At 42.4% G+C, this 22,740-nt stretch overlaps 4 protein-coding genes across 5 annotated transcripts in view; 3 read left to right on the top strand and 1 right to left on the bottom strand.

The window, feature by feature from the left end:
- LOC108032728 (uncharacterized) overlaps positions 1-16,739 on the top strand; it is a 44,414-nt gene extending 27,675 nt beyond the window's left edge. The window contains exons 3-6 of one of the 2 annotated variants that reach the window (XM_017106708.3): positions 2,030-2,086; positions 14,023-14,617; positions 14,865-15,665; positions 15,987-16,739. In XM_017106708.3, the coding sequence (XP_016962197.1) occupies positions 14,195-14,617; positions 14,865-15,665; positions 15,987-16,190 (1,428 nt within the window). In that variant the 5' untranslated portion in view covers positions 2,030-2,086; positions 14,023-14,194 and the 3' untranslated portion in view covers positions 16,191-16,739. Of the gene's footprint in view, positions 1-2,029; positions 2,087-14,022; positions 14,618-14,864; positions 15,666-15,972 lie in introns of both variants that reach the window. The other variant, XM_050884826.1, reaches the window with a different exon arrangement.
- A 1,752-nt stretch (positions 16,740-18,491) lies between these two features.
- Positions 18,492-19,309, top strand: LOC108032729 (uncharacterized). The gene is made up of 2 exons (XM_017106709.3): positions 18,492-18,609; positions 18,668-19,309. Exons 1-2 carry the CDS (start codon positions 18,532-18,534, stop codon positions 19,223-19,225), a joined length of 636 nt encoding a protein of 211 aa, XP_016962198.1. The 5' UTR covers positions 18,492-18,531; the 3' UTR covers positions 19,226-19,309.
- A 162-nt stretch (positions 19,310-19,471) lies between these two features.
- LOC108032813 (uncharacterized) lies at positions 19,472-20,408 on the top strand. Its single transcript, XM_017106826.3, has 2 exons — positions 19,472-19,781; positions 19,837-20,408. The coding sequence occupies exons 1-2, from the start codon at positions 19,725-19,727 to the stop codon at positions 20,377-20,379; spliced, it is 600 nt and encodes a 199-aa protein (XP_016962315.1). The 5' UTR covers positions 19,472-19,724; the 3' UTR covers positions 20,380-20,408.
- Positions 20,409-20,766: 358 nt separating this feature from the next.
- LOC108032812 (uncharacterized) lies at positions 20,767-22,374 on the bottom strand. Its single transcript, XM_017106825.3, has 7 exons — positions 22,222-22,374; positions 22,137-22,163; positions 21,811-22,074; positions 21,628-21,744; positions 21,534-21,569; positions 21,305-21,475; positions 20,767-21,251 (listed from the first exon to the last, which is right to left on the bottom strand). Exons 1-7 carry the CDS (start codon positions 22,270-22,272, stop codon positions 21,045-21,047), a joined length of 873 nt encoding a protein of 290 aa, XP_016962314.1. The 5' UTR covers positions 22,273-22,374; the 3' UTR covers positions 20,767-21,044.
- Positions 22,375-22,740: the final 366 nt, after the last annotated feature.

The raw sequence follows: 22,740 nt of genomic DNA, 5'->3' as shown, positions 1-22,740 counted from the left end.
TTGCGGTGCTTCTAGGATGACCTTGCCATTCAACAGACCAACCCACCACCCCACCAGCCCACCAGCCCAATGCCCTTACTCAATGGCATCAATGCAACAGCCTCGCTTCATCAGTGTTAACCCTCAAAAGCCCACCGGCTGGCATTGTCCTTGTTGGCTGGTCTTTTGTTTCTTCTCGAAGGGAAGTAGTGCAAAAATACACCAAGGCAGTCAAGGAACACGAAATACCTTGCGTAAGGTAACGTAACCTTTAGAGAGACAATTTCTTTAAAAAGTTAGTCCAATTAATATCAAAACTAGTCAAACTAAAATTAAAGCCTGATTCCAGTTACATTTAATTGGTTAATTTTCTGTTTATTAGGTCATCATTGTTTAAATATTTAACCAATTAGGAATAGTTAAAAATCGGTAAAATAAAATTATATATAATATTCGGTCGGCTGACCAACACAATTTGAGAAATTTCATTAAATTTTTTTGTAGGAATTTCATTTGTCTAAAATATTCTTGTGGATGAGAGATGTCGCTACCCCTTTCCATCTTGTTGAAAATCTCAGAAGAGAGAAAAAAGAACTGAAATTGAAAGGGGAATAGTGTTGCACAATAAGTGTGCATTCGGTCGATGGCACTCTTACGAGTCCTGTGGCTTTTTGTTCTCGATTATTTATCACGTCCCTCATCCTGCCCCCCAATTGCATTTGCATCCCGATGGCTTTGGACCAGGGTATAAGAAAAACTTGTCCCGCAAGTCGAATCAACAAAGGACACAAAACTTTGGCCAAGTCCTCGAATCCCTCGAAGAAGACAAGTTGCCAACGAAATTGCTTTGGCCAATTCGCATCGCTCCCCCAACCGAAAACACTAAAGACGCAGAAGTGTTGCGCAATTTGTCAGTCGAAAGGCGACAAACGATTGAATAACATAAGGGGCTGGGGATGCGGACTGCATCCTGATTGTTTAGTTTACGTATCCTGTTTCAAATATGATTAGACCGCAGAATTGGCTGTATTGACATTCACTTGTTGTCCTGGCAACATTGGGTTTGTGTAATCAGACGCCTCGGGGTCTCGCCTCAATAAATCACAGCCCTTCCTCGGCTCAACTCTTCTGGGGACTGGCTTAAATCACAGCATCGGCCTTGAGGCATTTTAGCCGAGTTCAAGACGAAAAGCGGCTTTTGCTATGCCAGTCTGGGAAAATATTCAGATTAAATCAACAGAGTGCTGGGAATAATTTGCAAGTCAAGCCTTATATACGCTTACGCAAGTCCGTAGAATTGTGTGGGGGCACCGCATCCTTTTTGGGGCTAGAGTGTATAATAAAACAGTGACCGAAAAACCGAGTTCGGGACAATATAAATAAAATAATCAAGCCAAATGGTCCGAGAGAAAGGAGCACAATCAAAATTATGTGTCCCAGTGTGTTGGCCTTCAATGCATTCACACAAAGGGCTTAATATAATTTGCATGGCTGGATTTTTGCCAGGATCCAGGATCAAGGGGCGGGAAGGTGTTGTAAGGACATGCTTCTGCGGTAAGGAAGGACCAGCTGTCACAACAATGCCGAGAGCCATGGAAGAGTCCGGGCCGGGGCAGCGTGGGTTTTGTGATTTATTGCAGGAGCACTCCTTTGTGGCAACTTAGCTAAAAAGGTGCGTTTCCTGGCCAACCACAAGCATAACTAATATTTGTGCTGGGTCGACAAAAATCCGGTCTCCAAAGGAGCTAAACCGGAAATAGGAGGAACTGCAGTCGACGTTGGCGGACTGCAGTTGATGTTCGGGCAACTTCTCCTTTATTTTTCAAACTATTTAAACTATATTCTCCCACCCCTCTCGCAAACATTTGGGACATTTCACGGTCCCTCAATTTCAGTGCATCGTTTTTTATCCCACATTTTCATTAAAAATACACTTTTGACAATGCCTTTGACGATGTTTCCTGTTTCCATCAGCCCGCAGCGCCGGGTTTTGACACAATTTAATTCGTTTTTATTAAATTTATGTAAATTCTGCTTCGTCTGCTTGCAGGACTCTTGGCTCACACTCTCTTCCTTGGCGAGGACTAACCGAAAGTAAATTGAAATTGTAAGTAGCCGCGGGCATTTTGCACATTTTCCGATTAATCCGCTGAAAAACTGTAAATTATGCTGTCAGCATCAGGGTCGGAAATGGGTTTTCTGGTTGGGGGTTAAAGTAAAACCGGGAATAAGCCACAGGCTGGCCAGCTGGCTGCCTGCCTGCCTGGCAGGTCAGAGTTCAGCCACGTTGAACGATTTTTGCACTTGGCCAACGGGCCGTATGATTGATATTCGAAATGGCGGCGCTGCGGTTTGGTTTTCCCTTAATTTAATGCGCTTCCAAGGTGTTAAATTGCCCGTAACCGCGCCCACAGCACAAAGCAACCAGAGGACCCCCGAAAAGAATTTAAAACAATTACTGCTGAGCATATACTGGTTTTTGGGTTGGAGAAGAATTTAATAAGGTGGTCCTAATCCCTGCATTGTCGCAAAATGTCATTAAATTATGGCCTCTTTGCATGGTCCCAAACTCTGTTGTTCTTTGTGGCTCCTGGCGAAGATTGAGCAATGTCCTTGTAATCATGGGACAAATGGAAACTGAACAATGGAATTTTCCACACAGAAGCTATTGTTTCTCATCATTCGCCTCGGATGTCCAGATAATTGCCGAATTATTGTGCATCCAAGCGATGGCCAGGCAATCTGATTGGGAAATTTTCAATGGCCACTGAAGGATGCCTGAACTGATTGGCCTGACAGTGATAAACGAAAGGTATTTAACTAAGGGCTGCTAAACCAACATTGATTGAATTAATTAAGGTAAAATCGCAAAATTCCCCCTTGCTTTGTGCAATTAGATATAGTTATTATTGTTGCAAGCATGACCGGTTCAACGAAATCGTTTAATTAACTCTGTAGCGAAATTCTCAATTTCCCCAAGCCATGCTGCATGCAGCTTCTGCCGTACAGCATATGCAATTTACTCTCCCCCTGCCCGCTTTTTATCACTCATACGTCATGTGGCACGCAGGGAGGAGCACAAACGGATAATTCACTTACGTCGCAAAGTGCAAAACTGTTACGTTTTTGGAGCTTGGTCCTTTAACCTTGCCACGTGGCGAACGATGGTTTCAATTTGGTTAGCAAAACGTGGGGCCAGAGCACAGAGCGATGTGGAAAACGTTTGAATTATGCAAGTCGAGCGACTGGCAAACGTTCTATTTTCGATTTTGAAATGTAGCATGTGGCTGGAATTGAATTAATGCGCAGGAAGCGTTTCAATCGAAATGCCGGAGAAAACCGGGGGGAAGCAATTTTTGCGCCACATGTTGCAGCTGCCCGAAGTTCCCATTTCGCCCTCGCTTTAATTGTAAAAGTTTAAATTTTTCATTGGGTCCCGGGGCAAGGAAGGAGCTTCTTACACCCAATCTCCTTTGTTTAGAGCGAAAATGACATGGAGGCCGTGCCAACTCATTTGGTGTCTGGTGGCGCAAAACACTCGGCATCCGCTTCCGACAAGCGTGGGAAATAAATTTTTAAATCTGCCAGGGAGGGGGATGTCCGCGGGAGGGGCACAAAAGCACTTTCTATTCTGTGTAACAGCGATTGAAAGTTTGACCAGGACGAAACTGTGGGTTGAAGTACTGCATCTGCAGGTTATTCATTTATTTAAATAATACTTGAGAGAAATATTTTTTAATCAAGAATTTATTGGCAGAACTTTATTGTTACTATTTAAAAATCAATGGTTTATATTAGAAAAATTAACCTTTCATGCAAGTTAGTTTATAGCACTTTTTAAGCCCCTCAATTTTTACCTTTAAATACTTTTATTGACTTATTATTAAATCTTAAGATCAAACATAAAATATATCCATGCACCTTTGCTAATTATTTCTTTATTCGCTACTGTGGCTTCCTAAATATTTTAATTATTTTCTTAGTGTAATTTGAAAAAAAAAAATTGAAAAAGAAAAACTAGGCAGCAGAACCTATTATATATTTTTTTAAATTGTTTTTTCTAATTTTTCTAAATTTTTCATTATTTTTTTTGAATAATAATATTTTATTTATTTATTTACCAAGAAATATTCTATATATATTTTACGAGGTATCTGCTGGTCGAGTCCGCAGCTCCCCCTCTCAGACTTGTTGAATCCACTTCAGAGCCCGGCTGAGAGTGTAAAAACAGCCGAGGCAGTCGCATTTACGGCCCAGTGTCCCAGCTGAAGGTAAAACGTGCGAAGGACACTCGAGATGGGGCGGTGTAGGTGGGGATGGGTTGGCCAGGAGGAGAGGGCTCGTCCTGGGAGGGGAGAGGGCAGGGGCTGCATGAAAGCCATGACAAAATGTAACAGATTGGCCGCAGACTCCGCATTCAAGGCAGGGCACAAGGCTGAAGCCCGGGCAGGGACCATAGAAAAACCGGGGGCCACGTAGAGCTGCATATTTAATCCTGTTGATTTTTATTTGTTTCCGTGTTGGCCCGTGCTCGACTATTTTCCACGGCTCTTTATCTGCCTAAAGACTCTGCATGCTGTGTGTGGCCTGCCACCTGCCCCTCGCTGACCTTGCACGTGTCCTTGAAGGCCAGTTCCCAGGTAGATTACTTGATTTTCCTCCCTCCAAGATGAACTAATTTTCATATTCAACTTACCAATGATATTTTTAATATGCATGGTCTGCTTTTCAAAGAAGCGATGACATCTGATTTGCATAACCTTTGAAGGTCTTCAAAAATATGCAGTACAAGGGAATTTAAAATGATTTTTGAAACCTACCAAGGTTCTCTATACATTTCCATTGAAAACCAGGAAAGCCATAAATAATCATATCCTGCTACTGTTAATCTTTACGGCCTTAAATGGCTCCCCAAGGTGAGCACACACATTGCCATTTCGGCCAGGTTCCCAAGCTCAGACAACTCTCGGTGCACCAGTTAACTAGAATTTATTTGACTGACACCCGGAATAAATGAGATCGGCAGAGATCCCATCACAGTTCGTTGCGTTTGTTGGATTTTTCAAGGTCCGCGAGAACAACTGAGTCGGAATGGAGTCGCACAATTTCGATTTCCATTTCAATGCGGGCTCGTCGTTGTATAAATCAAGCGCTTCGTTGCCGCCACTGCAATTCAAATGCCAGCTGATTAAAAGCCAAGTTTGGCCAACTAGCAGCGGAAGTTTGTGCGGTCGAAATGCTAATAAAAACTAGAGTAGATATAAGCAGCCCGAAAAACGTGTATCTCTCAGCGGGGCTCACACGTCGCCAATTACAGCGCGTGCCTTGGATCAATCAATCAATCAATCGGGCCAGCGGTCAGTCAGTGGTGGCACGATCGGTTTTGACTGATTCACTTGCCACCCGGAGTGCGTTGTGAAAGTTGCCTGCATGCGAGTCGAGCTGTGAGCGGTCCAAAGTAATAGCAGTTGGCTTTAATGAGCCGTCAAAGATGAAGGCGGTTACGAAATTTGAATTTGACTTTGATTGGAATGGAAAAATCGAACAAGTGTGGGTGAAGGAATTTGGTTAAAAAGGGAAAAAATTATTAATAAACTTTAAAAAGTGGTATGTGTTTGTAGTTAATACTTAATATTAATACATCTATGAGTATATGAATTATAAATATCTAAAATTGACTATCTTATATCACATTTTTACATGAATTATGCTATCATTTAATGGGTTTCTTAGTACCTAATATATAATCGATTGCTCAACCAGTAAGCTAGTTGCATATACTCTTACCCCAGCTTCCACTTTCCCTTCCGAACATTAAGTCACTCGTCATAGCAATCTTTTGAGGAGTGTAGCACTAATCCTAAGTGGCTTTCGCTTGAAGGAAAGGCCTGCAAAGTTGAGTAAAATATTGGCATCAACTTGGCTTGCTTGGCTTGGCTTGGCTTGGCTTGGCTCGGAGCCTTGCCAAAAGCGCAGTGAGCCGGAATCCGCTTTCCCAGCCACCTTCGAGGATATCTTGCTTATTAGGTTGGCCATCTAACCGCAAGCAGGAGATCGGAGACGGCTCCTGGGGGAGCGGATGGCGATGGTGAGATGGCATGCCAAGGTCATTATCCTCTTCTGCGAGTGCCTCATCATCGAGTTAATCAAAATGCCATTGGTACGGAACGGCCAAAACCGTACGCAGAAAACAGAAAAAATTAGCCTGAAAATTGTTATAGCATTTTGTGGTTCCTCTCACCGCAGAATCAAATCGGCTTAAAGACACGCCGAAGAATTCCCTTTCATGTCGACGCGTCTTCATGCTTTTTCTTTCATTACTCTGCACTTGTTTTCATTTACTTTGGTTTTTCCCCCGGCTGTTTGTAGATGGCCCTGCTCACTCACTGGAATTCTAAAGTTACTTGACCGCAACAAAGCGTTAAATTGTGCCGAGTTGTTTTCACCACTTATTCATATCAAATTTGTTCTTAATCAGCTGAAAGCGTAGCCAAACTTGGCCCGCCCCATGACGAGCGGTTTATATTCGAGCAACAATTGAGTCCGCAGTCACCTTCGAGGCGGTGGAATACTTTGAATCTTTTTGTTGAGGGGGCAGAGACTCATAGAAGGATTTCACTGAATGAAAATGTTTAGTCACCTGAATTAGACGCCCTCGGGAAATCAGTGAGCGATTATCCTTTGGAAAGTTACTTGGCAGCAGGTTTATTATTTATTATCAGCCTTAGAGCTAGGCATTTATGCAAAGTGGTTGTTATTATAAGGTGAACGGAGGGCAGTCAAGTTAAAATCTAAATTATTCTGTTCATTTCTCGGCCTGATTACAATTGAATTGCCGGAGAGCATCAGGCTAATCAATGTTTGCTCTGCACAAAAGCCCCAATTGCTTAACATGCCGGACGGGATATCCTTTGACCATCAGAAGCAGATTGTTGAGCCCGGGAAAACATTCGGCCGGCATAACAATAACATGGCGTGGGGGTGAATCCCTAGCCCAGGGTACGTGCGTGGCATGCCACTCGAGGCGCTCCTTATCCACCTGATGCCGCACACTACGTGCCGGGCGGTCTCAATAGCCAACCATAATCCTTTCGCGCCCCCAAAGTAGACTATGGTAAATTAAGAAATGCTCGGTTCTCAAGTGTCACTTGCCTTGCTTCGTTTGCGGCCAACAAAATTGTCTAAGGAGCTGGAAAAAAGGTAAATGAAAGGTAGACCGAGACAAAAACTAGGTCAACTGGGCGTTTTCCGCCCCTTGTCAAGACATCCCTGCGGACTGTTGAAAAATATAAAGCACTAAGCTTTTATGAAGCAATTAAGCCCGGTTAATAAAATCAACCTTTTGCTGACGACAAAACAAAGGCAGATAAGAGTGGGCGAAATGGGTATCCGTTCCCGGCAATTAGCCTTGAGTGTCCTGCATAATGTATGTGTCCAATGAACTGCCAAGGGGACTAATAGGCATAGACAATGGATGAGACGCGTTGGGAGGGCGGCTCTGAAAATGTGTGGTAAGTTGGGGCAAGAGCCATGAATACACTGTGTAGCACACCCAGAGGTTAATCCTAAATATGGGTATAAATTATATGCTTTTTTGTATTCATGGGGTATCATTAACTAATTATTATAATCATTTTATATGTAGGATATTGGGACATTTAAGTGTTCTTAAACTATATGCGAAATTGAGACAGAAAAAACCACTCAAGATTACCAGAAAAGAGTTTAAAAGTAAACACAGTAAGAGGCTAGTACAGATTTTTCTTTGGTCCATTTAAAAAATATCCAGCTTAGGAAAAAGTCTGTCTCTTCTGGGTTTCATTTGCAAAATGTTAAGAGAAGGAAGCTTATTTAAGGAAATAAATACAGCAAATGTGTGTAGAAATCAATATATGCCAGAGTTTCTTTTCACGATAGTATGATTTAATATTATCATAAAAGATTAGTAGCTAAAGTAACCCCCTGATAGCTTGCTCGACAAAGTTTGTAGCTTAGTGTTATCTTTCAGGGGACTGCGCCTAATTGAGAATAAATATTTTATTGGTGAGCCATAACAATACAGCTACCCAGGAGATGCGAAAGGAAACATATTTACGTGAGCCAACTTCCAAGCGGCAGCAGGAGTATGAATTTTATGGCATCGGCGATGGGGGAACCCCCAACTGACCGGACAGAGAAAGAGAGAGCGGAGAAAGTGATGGCCTAGACCCACATAGTGCAGAGACATCAAAAGTCAATCAATGTAATGTCAAAGCTACGTGGCTATCTGCCCAGCTTGGAGTCGCATATAAAGCGAAAGATGGGGGCGTGAAAGTCGATCCGAGTCCGGAGGACTGTGCCCCCAGCGGGGGAAGTCCCCGGGTGGTGGGTGCACAGCTTGACAGGAATATATTGCACTCGCCGCCCAGTTGGATGGCTTTACCTTTCCCCCCACCTGGCCACGCCCACGCCCAGCAAATGGTTGCAACTTTACAGCTTTAAGCCAGCCCCACCCAGTCCACTTGGCAGATAAATGTATATTCGTGCCTGCATGTGGAGATCTGGATGCCATTGTTCTGCACAAAAGGCTCCAAAACAATCAGTGGAAAGTAACAACAAATATTAAACTGCACTCAAAAAATCACGAATTTAGCTGTAAAGTTTTACTGGTTCATGGAAATTTGTTGTTTAATTTACTTGTGTGTTTTTGAGCCACCCAAGGAAAAGTTTAAAGGTAGTGAAAGCTTTTTAATTAACGGGAAAGTTTCTTAAGCAGTCTGGAGACTTGGGGCCCCTGCACAATTTTCTAATTTTCTTACAGCCCTCCCTAGGGCTATAAGCATCATTAGATAGAGCTTACACTATTCTGTAAGCCCCTCCATAAATATTTACAATATTTTAAGAACTAATTGCATCTATAACTATTTTTAATAGTTAATGGCAAGCTTATTTCAAAACCAACCATTCATTACGTAGACTCTAATAGGTTTATAATTATGCACTCTATTAGCTTCCCAGTTTCGCAGCTTCCTTGCTATTACAATTTCATTAAAATACCATAAAGAGGCAACAGCTGGTTGGGACAGCAAGCTAAAGGCTGAAAAGTGAGTCGGGATTCCGATAGAGTCCTGGCAAACGGATGGCTTAGTAACTCTGGTGGGCAACTATCCAAGGGGGGATTAGGATGCCAAACCATGATTACGAACTGAGCTCACAGTCATTTAACTTTGACATCGCTGCGCTTCATTTAGCACACACTATGGTACTCACGTTGGGTATTGGCTATCCTACAAGAAGATAGAACCCAATCCTTGATCTTTAAACAGAGTTGCAATTTGTTATGTAGTTTAATTGGGTTTAAAAATATGTAAATCTATAAAAAATAAATTGGACTTGTAAAGAGTTTGTTTACTTACCTATTTTTTATTTTATTTGTAAAGAGTTTTTCATGGTTCTAATCATATATATACGAGTATTGGCTGCATTTAATTTTTTTTAATATTTTGCAAGGACATTTCTCCCTTTTTTCAGCGACTTGCATAAGTGCCAGATTCATTAGTGGCGATTAAGCTCTCCTCTTCATAGCATAATACTGTGCAGCTACCACAAATTATGGCACTGCCAAGGGGTATTCACTTGACACCTTCCTCCTTTTATACGTACATCCTGTAGTGTCCTGTGCGTTTCGCCTCACAGGATAATGGGCGCTCGAACCATTTAATTAATGCTGAGCATTAAGCGCGATTATGTGGAATAAATGAGCAGAAGAACCGGCAAAAGCGATTACTTCAGGAAGGGGCAATGGCTGAAACAACTCACTTTATGGTCAATTGACTAAGAGCAGCTTTGCAAGTGTTAAATTGAACATCAATCGATGCACCTTGCAGGAGCTATCCCCCCTTTATGGTTTCGTAAGACTTTGCCGAACTCAAATCGACCCTTAAAAGAGTCTGAGTTAAAACGAAAATGATGGGCTGCTTAAAGTTGTGAGAATCAAATCAATTTTGACTACTCACGCATAATGCGAGCAGCGGGCAAACAAACAAACAACAAAGACAAACAAACAGGGGCTAACAAGCAACATGTGGGATTTGAAAAATGTACGCCACTCTGTGGCGGCAAATTATTCAAAAATTCCGCTGGCTCAAAGGCCTGAAAATGATAAGAGATAAGCAGAAGCGTTGGAGTGTTCTGAGGCCAAAAGTTCGAGGGAAAAAATGTGTGCCAAACAAAAGGAATATAAAGTAAACAGGCAGCCAGCGAAAAACTTCAGATTGCAAATAATAAAGGGCGAAAAAAGATACTGAGACTGGGGTAAAATACTGCCAGTCATGTCGACATCCTCTGTTGCAGGTAATTGAACAGAACGAAAGCAGCCGGGGTGAAAAAAGTAATGGGGGAGGACAGCCAGCGAAATATGCTTTATTGATTGGATAAATATTTAATGCACTTTCGCGTTTCGCCGGTGAAACACTTTGGCCGCCGAGGGGTTGGGAAATTTGCGTGTGAAATGGCTTATTACGGTCACGTTCCACCTATAAAGAAAGAAAGTTATTTCCACAACTCACAGGACATCCCGTTCCAGCCCGAAAAAGCTCACAGCACTCTCGCGATAATAGTTTCTAGGAGGGAAATAAGACAATTGCAGGTAAATGGCTCGGAATTTATTGAAACCTCCACTAAGGAATGGCCCAGAAGGCCCTAACTTCGCCTGCGAAGGCCAACTTTTGCGGCAAGCGAATTAGCTGCAAAAGTTGGAGGGCAACTGCGTATGAAAATACTCCTGGAAATTGTTGGATAATTTGTACAGTGAAAGAATGGGGGATTCGTAATACCATACAATTTAAAAGCTGAAGCTATCCAACAAATCAAAATTTTTTTTAATTTTGCTTTAAATCTTTAATATTAATATCTGCAAGTTAAGTATATAATAACATATATTTAAATTAAATATAATAAAATGTTATGGTAAATAAATATTTAATTATAGAAGCTACCTAACTAGATTTCTGATTATTCACACTTTTTTGGTAAATATTATGCAGTTTAGGTTTTATACTAATTTTCATTGCATGTTTAAAAATTTTCTAACTATCTATGTATCTATTTATTTTCTTTGTTTTTAATTAGTTGTTATACTAATTCTCATCTTATGTTCACGAGTTCACAATTAATCTATATATCTATAATCATCTGTGGTATTTTAGCTATTTCCAACAAATTTTTTCTGTGTACCAATATTGTTGTGAACCTTTTAACCGGAAGGCAATCAAGAGGGATAGTTAACCCTAACACCGAAGAGTGTTGAACAGGGGCTGCTTCAATTTAACAACTTACCACCAAGTTTAGAGCGATCTATAAAACTTCTCTTTATCTTGTCAACGAGGTAACTAAGCTAGCTACTACCTTTATGGAGCTACCAAAAAGGGTGGTGATATTTGGCGAAGGACTGCGATGACGCTAAACATCATTAACTGTGTCCTTTCATGTTTTGGTGGTCTTGGTCAAGGCGAAAACAAACAGTCCGAGAGCAGCCAGCCTTTCAGGGCCGAAAGAGCTGGACAAAAGCCCTTCATTTGTTTGCAGAATTTCCTGACATGGCGTTTGGGGTTGGGCCTGGGTGGCGAGGCTTATTTACCCTCGACGTCGTTGGGTTCACTTTAGTTGTCTGTTTGCCGTCGTGCTGTAAAAACTGTGTAAAAATCACGTTCATCACATAAACACAGTGCCAGCCACATTACGCACGAAAAACGGACCGCAGGGCCGTAGGACTGGCATAATTAATTACCCCTTGGCCGCAAACATTCCACGGGGACTGTCTGGCCATCGAAGCCCCCATGAATTTCTCAGGGCCCTCTCACAGTGGCTTACCCCGAAAATAGCCCGGCAGGACGGGTTGCAAGGCCATTTGCATAGGATCTGGTATTCTGGGATTGTGGCAGCCAAAGGGGTCAGGTGTCAGACTTGAGCTGACCGCTTGGGGATTCAATTTCCAGGCAGGCAAGTACATACTTCATGGTAACTGAATATAGCTCAGGGCTAAAATTGATTCTCATAATTGCATTTCATTGAGAAACCACATGAATTCAATACACTCCTGAAACCTACCGGTGAGAGCAAGGATATCTGAGTAAAGGTCAGTGTCGAAAATGATGATTAAACGGAATGAAAAGCTAAAATTGTCCATTTGTGATACATATAATTTGGCCAGACAGTTTGAAAGCTGATTAGATTATTGTGGTTATTAACAAAGATAAAATTCGTACCATCATGGCACGTCTGCAAATAAGTTAAATAAATATTAACAATACCTGCCAATTGTTAACTAAGATAATATTTCAGCAATCAAGCTGAGTTTGTAGAGTCAATTAAATATTAGCATTCAAATTTGATTATCAATAAATCTACTTTAATGCTTTTAATATTTCCAATCCTTTCAATGTCTTGTTTAAATCCAAGTTTATGCAAGGGAATTTTCCGACTTGCCTGCAGTCTTGTCACTTGTCTAATTGATGGCAGATGAGTCAGGACTCATGCACCTTCTACATTGTACAATCCGGTTTCAATCGCCCAGAGTCTTAATTAAGACGAAACATTGAAGTGGGCCAAATTAAGCGATCTGCCGGCCAAAGGGGTCATAAATCGAACCCTTGGGGTTTCCCATTAGCCAAAATGTCCAGGTGAGCAGCGTTCAATTACGAGTCCAAATGAGAACCTTCAGATTTCCCATCGCCCCAGTGCAATTGTCATAATTAAGAGTGATGAATGAGTCCGGAAAATGAAGCCAGTTTGAGTTGGAATTGCGAACATGGATTGTCTCTGGCCATCCTCGGATGTCTCAGACTGCAGATAGCGTGTCTGGCATTTTTGTAAATAGTTCTCAATTGCATGTTCTTGGCCAAACAGCATTCCTCGGGTCCGTGGAAGCGGAAGTTCTCAAGTCACTCGAGTTCCTCAACTTGACTTCTTGGCCGCGCTGATGAATTGCACAAATTAAAGCTGAAAGATATTTTAAATGAAAATGTTAAAAATGCGGTTCACGCTCGTTGCTCTGCCTCCGCTTCTTTCTCCTTTGCTTGTCGCTGGCTTTCCGTTTTCCTGTCGTCTGAACGGCTTTTTTGTTCTTAGCCAAGATACGGAACAGATTATATGGATAATTTCAATTTGTCTGGGTTTAGAAGCGCAACGAGTGGAATCACTTCTGTGGAATTCATTATAGTTCCAAGCTTCTCGGATGCACTTGAACTGGCTTAAACTGGCACTGAGCAGTTTAATTAGCAGTAGGGTAATTACTTAATTCTTATCCTAAATCAAAGGCGTAATTGCCTTCCCGCAGAAGTCGTGAGGCTCAGTGAAATGTTTGTTCCATCCCACTCCTAATGCTTTTTTTTCTTCGCACCTCTATAAAATAGTAATTACATCATCCCCCGCCCAGTTAATCAGGTTATCAGACAATGCCACAATAGTAATAAGCTCATAAATTTCCGCCTTACGTCAGCCCCCCCAAAATATAAGGGGAAACTAATGAAAGGGCTACCGACTCTTATCTGTGGGCGAAACCCAAAACCACAGGTTGCAGAATTTCGCATTTCAGTTGGGCCAAAGTACATTGAAATCAAAATGCGTGTATAAAACACTAATTATAATTGCTTAAAGGAGTCCGAAAAGTGGGTGGCATGAATAAATTTCCCGAAATTCATTTTAATGGCAGCTTAATGTAATTCGTTTTATGCATAATGACATTTTCCGTTGCGCCCGCCGCCTGGCATTGTAATGGTATTTGCATTGTGGCATCTGTCGCCTCGGTGCCCACGGGGCGAATGCGTAATTTCATTTTTAACCACGCTCCCGGGGTGAAAAAAGGATTGTTGGAGCACATGCTCACCCCCACTAAAATCCGCGGAAATTATTCCAGCACATATGAGTAAATTCTTTAAAAATCACTCAAAAGGCTTTAGTTCAAGTAAATATGTGCGGGATGTGCATCTTCCATTGGTTGCCGTATTTCTTGCCGACCGAGGGGCAAACATTGACTATTAATAAAACACTTCTGCATCTTTCCAGGCAGCACGTTCTCGGCTCCGGTCCAGTGCACATCCATCGGGTTTTCCATGCTGGCCGGCCAGATGCAGATAGCCCCGGCGTGAGCTCACACACACACGCGCACTCACATTGGGCAGGAAAAGATATAGCTACAGAGCCCCAGCTACGGATACATCGTATATTTCCCAGCCAAATGTATGCCGGCCGGGCGACACAATTTGCCAAAACCATCAGCAGCATGGCGTGCAGCATACAGAAGCAACCTCAGGCACCACCATCGGTGGATCCTGGCACAACAGCCGTGGATCGAGTGGGCAGCGGCGGAGGAGGTGGTGGCCCCAGTGGAGCCGGCACCGTTCCCTCCACCCCGAAAACCACCAAGACCGCCCAGCCGAGGGGCTCCCTGCCAACGGATGTGAGCAACCAGCCGCCGTTGGAATTCCAATGGCCACCGCCCGTTCCCGTTTCGACACACACGAGCAACTTGCGGCTGAACATGATGAACCAGGATCCCAAGGACCTGCACACGGCCAGGGCAATCATCGAGGAGCTGCGCTCCAAGGTGCGCTTCCAGACCGAGCACATCATGAAGTGGCGCAAGGCGTATGCCATGCAGGTGATTATCCGAAAAAAATATATTAAAAAGTTCCTGGCTTTAATAAGTGAGAACCATTATTTTGACACTAATTTAAGCGAATTCAGAATAGATGAATTAAGCATGTGTTTATTTCAAGATAGAAATTATTTGATCCCGCCTTGCTTTTCTTTTATGTTTTTAATTCATGACTACTTAATATTTTATGTTTTAATGTATTTTTAAAATATTTAATGAAAAACAATTTGAATCTGTAATTACGCTCCAGGTCCAGCAGCACTATCGGTATCAAAAGGAGAAGTCAGATCAGATGAACTCGCTGACCTCGCAACTGCTGCTACTGGAATCCCGGCTGAAGCGGAAGCAGAAGCAGATCGCCAGCCTGCTGAACCACCGGGAGTTGACCATTCAGCGGCAGCAGAAGATCATCGACACTTTGTCCTCGCGCCTAGTGGACCATGGCCTGGAGACCATTGAAGCCAGCTACGCCAACGAATTGGACTCCCTGAACGACTCCGATTCGGCTGTGGTGCTGGAGGACATCGACTCGGACAGCCCGATGACCCTGGGCACGCGCCGCAAGAGCAGTGGAGCTGGGGGACTGGGTGGGGTGCTGGGCAGCGATGGCATCACCATAGTTCGCTCCATATCCGACGCCATCGAAACGAATCACAACAAGTATGGTGCGGCCAGGCGGAACAACTGCTTTCTGAGACGCCCCGACATCCTGGAGACGGTGTACTCCGTCGAGGAGGATCCCGAGCCCACCACGGATGTGGCCGAGAAGCGGGACAAGTTCAAGAACCGCTCGGACAAGGCCCTCAGCTCCAGCTCAACCGAGGGTCAGATAGACGCCGCCAGTCCCTCGACTGCCGACAAAGCCAAAGAGTCCTCGCCCGTCGAGGGCGGACCCACCATTCCACGACGCCAACTGGGAGCCCTCAAGAGGTCACCCAGCCACGATTCACCCTGCACCACGCTCAGTGTGAAGGTTCCTCAGCTCCAGCCACCGTCTCCTCCTCCGCCATCGGCTTCGGGAACGCAGGAGCCGCTCAACGGAAAGAACCAGGTAAATGGAAACGTTTTAAGTAAAGATTTTTCAATTAATTCGAGTTTTGGTATCACAAATTATTAACAAGTTATAGAAAGTTCATTTTGATTTGTTGTTTTGCAAATATAGTTTTTTAATCTAGACATACAATTCTGAAAAAAATTTCTTAAAATATTTTTTACATTTTTTTTTATATATGATTATCTTAACGAAAATGATAATATATTTTTTCAGAATTTATTTATTTAAATTATTATTTATTTTTAAAGTTATTAATTTTTTAACATTCAATATATAAAGCCATATTTTCTTCTAATATGTATAGACTTGCCCTTTCAGGTAACCAACTACAACCGGGTCATGCTCAACCATCGCTCGGTGACGAAGCCCAAGGATGTGAAATACAAGCGCATTAACAAGGCCAAGTCGAAGAGCCTGGAGGAGTTGCGGGGGCGCCTCAAGAACCTGGTGGAGCGGCCTCCGGGACTGGAGGGTGGTTACTCCGGCGGCATGATGCCGCAGGCGGCGCAGTCGTATGCGTGACATTTGCAGCAGCCGGACGAGGACTCCCAGAGGTCAGCGCTGGAGGAGAAGAAAGGTCAGCCGGAGGAGGGGATGCCGAGGCAAGCAGGACCTCGTCCGCGGAGGGAGAGCGCGGAGCCAGTGACCTCGACTTCGACCCCGGCCCTTGACCCCCAGGAGCCGCAGGCTGGCAGACATGGCTTTCCCAAGCGGTCGCTGACCCTGCCGCGCATCCTGGTGCCCCGCCAATCGACGGCGGGACTCGCCAGCTCCAGCGGCGGGGGCGGTGGCGGCGGCGGTGGGCGTGGCGGCTTCTAGCAATTAAAGAAATTTTTCATACGCAATTGTGATAAAAAGTAAAAACATATTCTTCCTCCGACTCGGAGCTGTCCACTTCAGTTGCTTTAACATGATTCTCTTTTGTAACATTTGTTTCCTTGACATTTTTCCTGAGCTTAGTTTTGGCAAACTTTGCATTTATTTAAGTTTAGTTTTAGTTTACAAACGGAACTGCATTTTAACATAACATTAAACCTAATTTCACAAGCAAATAAATAATTTTTAAACTTATTTCTGTCTATGATTTCGCACACTCAACAAGAAGCGTATGAAAAATTTCGCATATATGTGGTTACAACCGTAAGTCAAATACTTTACATATGAACGGAAAGTGTACTCGAGGACAATATTTCCAAATCCCAGAAGTTGAATGGTGAGTAGCTCCAGTCAGTCCCAGAAATGTGGGTGAAAATAGGCTAGGAAGGATATTATAAAAATTTACTCAAGGTATTACTAAATAGCAAATAAGAACAGATAAAAAGTATATGTAAGCAAAGTGTTAATTGTTAGTGTTATATTTTCAGCAACGTTTAAGAGCTTCTCTAAACTTTTTCATACACACACAAAGCATTCAAGCATTTCGGCATGCTTTTGACAACTATACAACCAGATATATTAGATTTCTCTATTGATATTCGACCTAGATGTAAGCTCTACTCCATGGACTGTCTTCTAGATAACAGAATTTACAATTGATCATAAATATTTATGAGTATATTTTCTTACTAACTATTACTAGCTATTTATAAAATATTTAATAACTTTAGCTAGCGTAAGTGAAGAAAAGCATATTTTATTTTCACGTTTTTTGAAGATTATTTTTGAAATTGTTATCGACTATTGGGGTCTCACGGGGCCCCAAAGTCTTGAATGTCAGATGTACCTTGAGAACTCGTAAAATTAAAGTAATATTAGAAAATGAATTAGTATCTACTTTGGTGTGAACTTTGACAATGGCTGCTATCAGGTCTCAATTAATAATAAAAATATTTGAAAGCCAAATCAGTACAACGCTTGGACAGCTGCAACACAAAAAGAAAACTATATATTCGGAAATACATATATCATATAATATCATTGCGCAACTCGGTGTTTCAGTGAATGTCCTATAGCAACCATATGTACCTACATGCGTGTGTTATCTCAAAATGCAGATTAGAAACGTTAAAAAACATATTTCCAGGATCCTAAAGTAAGAATTTGCATACGTAATGTCAATAAAAGCTACAGAAACAGATATAGTAATTGCTAAAACAAAACTATTTAATTCCTGAGTCAATTTAATTATTATAAGCAGAGTGTTGCGAAGGCATTTACAGTGCATTAGCCAACAATCCTGGGTAAAGCGTGTTATTCTGAATATAAATATAGTAAAACTATAAGTAAGAAACTCAGTTTTAAGAAAGTTTACCAACAAGACAAGCGTTTTTCTATACTTTAAAATTCGTTGTATATAAATGATTTCCTTCATATCATATTCCTACGATTTATAGGCAATTACCATTTCGCTTCGGTTCAATTTCAAGTTTAAGAATAAAATTTACACACCAAACAAGTAAGCAGTAATTGTACAAATGATCGTGAAAATATTGAGTCTTCGAATCTGATTAGTTACGCTCTAAGCCAGTACAAATGCTGAATACGAAAATATATTGTCTCAATCAAGAAACCGAATCTACTGAGCGTTACACAGTAGCAAGCAATTAGCCTAAGTATATGCTAAGATGTGTAATTTATAAATCTAATTGTTGATGTTACTTGTGTGTATGCAAATTATAACTACCATTCGGCAGGCGGCATCTTTTTTCCTAGCTAGCTTAATTAGGTAATGGTACACGAACGAACATTAATGGCCATTAATTTGCTCACTCTACGAAATTCGAATAAACAATACTTGAGATATTTTCTACTTGCGCTTAATAAAACAAACTAAACCTAAGCCGGCCGAGATGTTGTTTGGGCAGGGGTCTCTGGGATCAGTCTGGGCAACGATCAGTCTCCATCGAGCAGCGATCGCGGAAGCATGGCGAGATCAGAGCTCAGTTCGAGGCTTCTTATCGGCATCTCCGCCTGGTCCGTGGGCCTGGGTCTTATCTGCCTGGTGAGTGAGTGCGTTCGAGTTGATTGAGGCAGTGCACTTATTGATTTTCGATTATCAGACAGGCGCAGCACAAGTCCCAGAGCGCAGTCAGAGCACCCTGGCGGAGAACACAATTCAGGCGGTGGAAAGACTCTTCAACCGGGTTCTCATCTCCACCACCGAGGATGCCCGCCAAAGACTTCCCCACCTTCCGGCCAACGAGACCATCGATAGGCAGTACTTCGAGGAACTGGACTTGGTTGCCGGAAACGAGGACTACTACAGCACCGCGTACTACATCTTTGCCTGGATCAACAGCGATCTGATGTACAACAAGTCGCCTGACAAACTGCTGGTCGAAGTTCTGCCGGGCGAGAAGATCGCCATTCGCAACTTTTTCGGCAAGGTCAAGCCGTTTCTTGCCAAGTATCTGCAAGTCAGTCGCCAGGACAGGTCGGAGTTGATTTCCAATATCACCCGGTTGGCCGACGAAACCGATGACAGTCTGATCATGTCCTATCTGGAATTTCCCCAAACCCTCAAGGGGCAACTGCCTGAGCTCCACCTCATGGACTATACCAAGCTGGCCCAGGCCCTGGTGCAGGGCGTGGCCAGGGGCATTTGGACGAATTCGTAGTTCGTTTCTATAAATTATAATACATACAATATAACACAGACAAGCTATAAATAAAATAAATTCAAACAATGGTTTAAAGTGAAATCCGCTTCCGAAAGTGTATTTTTTTTATCAATATCTTTAGGCAAATGGCTAGACTTTCGCTTAAAATATTAGTTTTGGGTAAATCGTTCGTATTTTTATCCGGCAGTATTTAGGAAATAAAGATATGAACATAAACGTGATCTGAGAAGTATCTGTACATCTTAATGACAACAAAATAGATGTTTTCCTCCCACTGAGAATTAAAATTGAAATAGACAGCATTTGCCTAAAACGTTCTTATCACGCTCGACGACTTCCGAATACTGATTACAGTCTACTGCCGATCCCACGATCACTGACTACCTATTATATAGGCGTTTTCGTTGTTGCTTACAACTCTGTGAAGTTATGGCGAACTTGAAGGGGCCTTATAAAAGGAACCCGGAACAGTGAGGTATACTACAGTTTGGATACAATGGCTAGCAGAACCACTTGGATTATTCTATTCGCACTTGCTGCCTTGCAGGCAACGGTGAGGTCCTTTGGATCTAATATTCCTCTAAACTAAAGTGTTCCACTTATTACAGCTCGCAGCACCTGCCACAAACAGGTATCAGTTGCAATATGAGGTGACCAGCGAACTCTTTCAACTGGTAACTGATGCCCTGGAAGAGCTAAGAAATGTTTTTCAACTGGTCATCTACGAAGCCGAACTTATTTTACCGCCGGATTCAAAGGGTCTCATTCTCACGGAGCTTAAGGACTTTGTCAAGGTGCTGGACTCACTCGACTTGGATGATTCACTCGAGCTGGACATCCTGGAAGATGCCCTGGATGAAATGGTTAACATAATCGACATCGCAGACAGCAAAGAGTTCGAATCGGAAGCGGACGAGGTGGTCGTTCAGTTGTTCATTCAGCACGGAGGTGAAGACCTGGAGCAGATACTGGAAAGAAATTTGGAAACCACGCTGAAAATAATCGAGCAGAAGGTAGGAGACTATATGGGCACGTGGTCTGATAGTCGTTTGGCCAGAAACTCCGAACTGGTGAAGCAGTTCATGGACTTCAAGAACGAGAAGGATGTCTATGAGAAATTGGATAAGTTGTCGAATTCTGATTTCATTTAATAAATAATGTGAAAGCATTATAAGAACAATTCAGGTATTTTTCAATTCGGATTACCGGAAATCACACATTTGGTATGCACATACTAACTACTGAATACTAATCCGGATTCCATTGAGAAGGCAAGAACAAAACGAATAATCCAGAGTTCATCGATTGTGCTATCACGCTCCCCGCAGGTTAAAGACTGATTACAGTTTATAGCCGATCTCACGATCGCTGATTATATACAGGCTGGTTTTTGTTTACAACTTGGTGCATGAATGACGTATAAAACACGGAATTGTTATTGTTGAATTTAGTTGTTTTATATGAATTGTTAGTTGTTAGTTTATAACTTCTCGATTGAGAAATCAATCTGTTTAAAGGTTTAAGAATTTGAATAAAACTTTCCTTTGGTAAATATACACTTTTATTTTTACCAAATAGCTAAAGCATTATTTAGAACTTAAACAAGTAGATTCTGTTTTACAAATTCTGGCTTTGTATAATAGAAAGCTAAGTCATTATAAATTATGATTATCTCAGCCTGCCTCAACTAATTATACTGGAAATCGGAAATCGTTAGCAATCAGCTAAATACGCATTGGGGAAATCCATTGTATTATACTACGAAGTACGATTTCTGGTAACACTCTATTGAATAAGTCTTTTGGAAGAACACTTCTTAAAAGTTACGGAAAGAAGACCCAAATCCATCTCGGGAGTCGTATACATCCCGCTCTATCTGTGGAGGACCTCGGCCATCCGAGGTGAAGCTGTACGACTCAGAGCGGTAAAAGTTATCCGGTGAGCCCCCGGAACCATTGGGACCACTGCGACTTACTCCTCCAGAGATGAGGGGAATGATTGAGCCTCCAGATGGTACTGGTATCTGCAAATTTATCAATAGGATTTTGCAGGCATTACATATGGGACAGTACTTACCGGTCGGGATACCCAAGTGCCCGAGTTTTGGTTGCGGAACGGCGATTCACGAAAAGATGGAGTTCCTCTGCCACCGTAAACAGGTGCTCTTGGAAAAGGTCTATTGTTGAAATTGCTTCCCCTGGGATCTGCGCTGAAGTCCGTTTGAAAGGTGTCGCCGTATTTAGGTGGCTAAAAGTGTTCGCTTATAAATAAGTGATTCTTACGATTAACATATACTAACACTTACAGAAAATATGGGAGGGTTCTCGGGAAATTGAGGTAACTGAAAGAGTTAGAGTATGAATTAGCGATCCCACTGTTTAGCATGTAATCACACTCACAGACATCCTTGGAGGGCTCTGCGGATAGAAAGGTCGAGGTTGAAATGGCACATTTCGGCTGGGAACGTCTTCATCTTCATAAGACCCGGTCACTTCTTCCACTTCTCCGCTAGATTTCTAAAAACATAGTAAATATGAAACTAGTTAGTCTGTTTTTCAGTTAAACTTGACTCTGGATCTCACCTCAAAAAATTCAACGCCATTACTTGGTCCGCGCAAGGCGGTGCCGTTTCCGCCATTTGAAAAAGATCTTTCAGAAATATGATCGTTCCTTGAAGTTTCGCCCACGGGCTTGAAAAAATCCGTGGGTATATTGGATGTATCTCGACGAAATCGTGAGAAGGTGCTGTTTCCACCGTTTACCGACGATCTATCATGGCCCGAGCTACCGCCCACAGGTTTGAAAAAGCTCGTGGGTATATTGGAAGTATCTCGAGGAGTTCTCACCTGCAAATATTGGGTGTTACAGATATACCTAGAGTTAAGAATCCGTTTTTTTAGCAACTGACCTTGCCCTCTGGTAGTGTGTGACAAAGCTAGAAAATTGGGGAAGTATTGAGTTAATAATTCTAGAGCTAAGCCATTAAAACTCACCCCCTCAGCGATCAACAGACAGCCCAGTAGCACAAATTGGAGCGACAACATCTCGCAGATCTCGACAGCTACTTACGTCCCGAACTCCCGGCGATCGACAGAACTATGAGTTGACTAGGCGGAATGCGCTGCAATTAAATGCAACGACGATCTCAACCCGTTCGACTGGAAAACATCAAGGTGAGATAGTCGGGGCCCGGGGTTATCAGCCTGGGGAATACACGACAGGGAAATCAGAAACCAATTGATTTGTTAATATGCACAAATAAGCAATAATCATTTCCCCCAATCTAAGAGCACCTAGTCTTGCAACAACAAAGCATGCAAAGAAACAATAAACCTTAGCCTTTTGCCATAAATAATTATTACATACTTATATTGTTTATACGTGATATAAGACAAAAATGTATTAGATTTTTGAAATCCTTGTTTATAAATAGAGTTCCTCGTAGCCCTAAGAGTGTTTAATCAAAAGTTCCTTAAAAAACGCGTTTTCCAAGAGATCATTAAAAACCAGTA

Source organism: Drosophila biarmipes, chromosome 2L (genome assembly GCF_025231255.1).
Source record: "Drosophila biarmipes strain raj3 chromosome 2L, RU_DBia_V1.1, whole genome shotgun sequence".
NCBI classification, from domain to species: domain Eukaryota; kingdom Metazoa; phylum Arthropoda; class Insecta; order Diptera; family Drosophilidae; genus Drosophila; species Drosophila biarmipes.
Note: the sequence above shows the minus strand (reverse complement) of the source record. Positions and strands in the feature narration are given on the sequence as shown.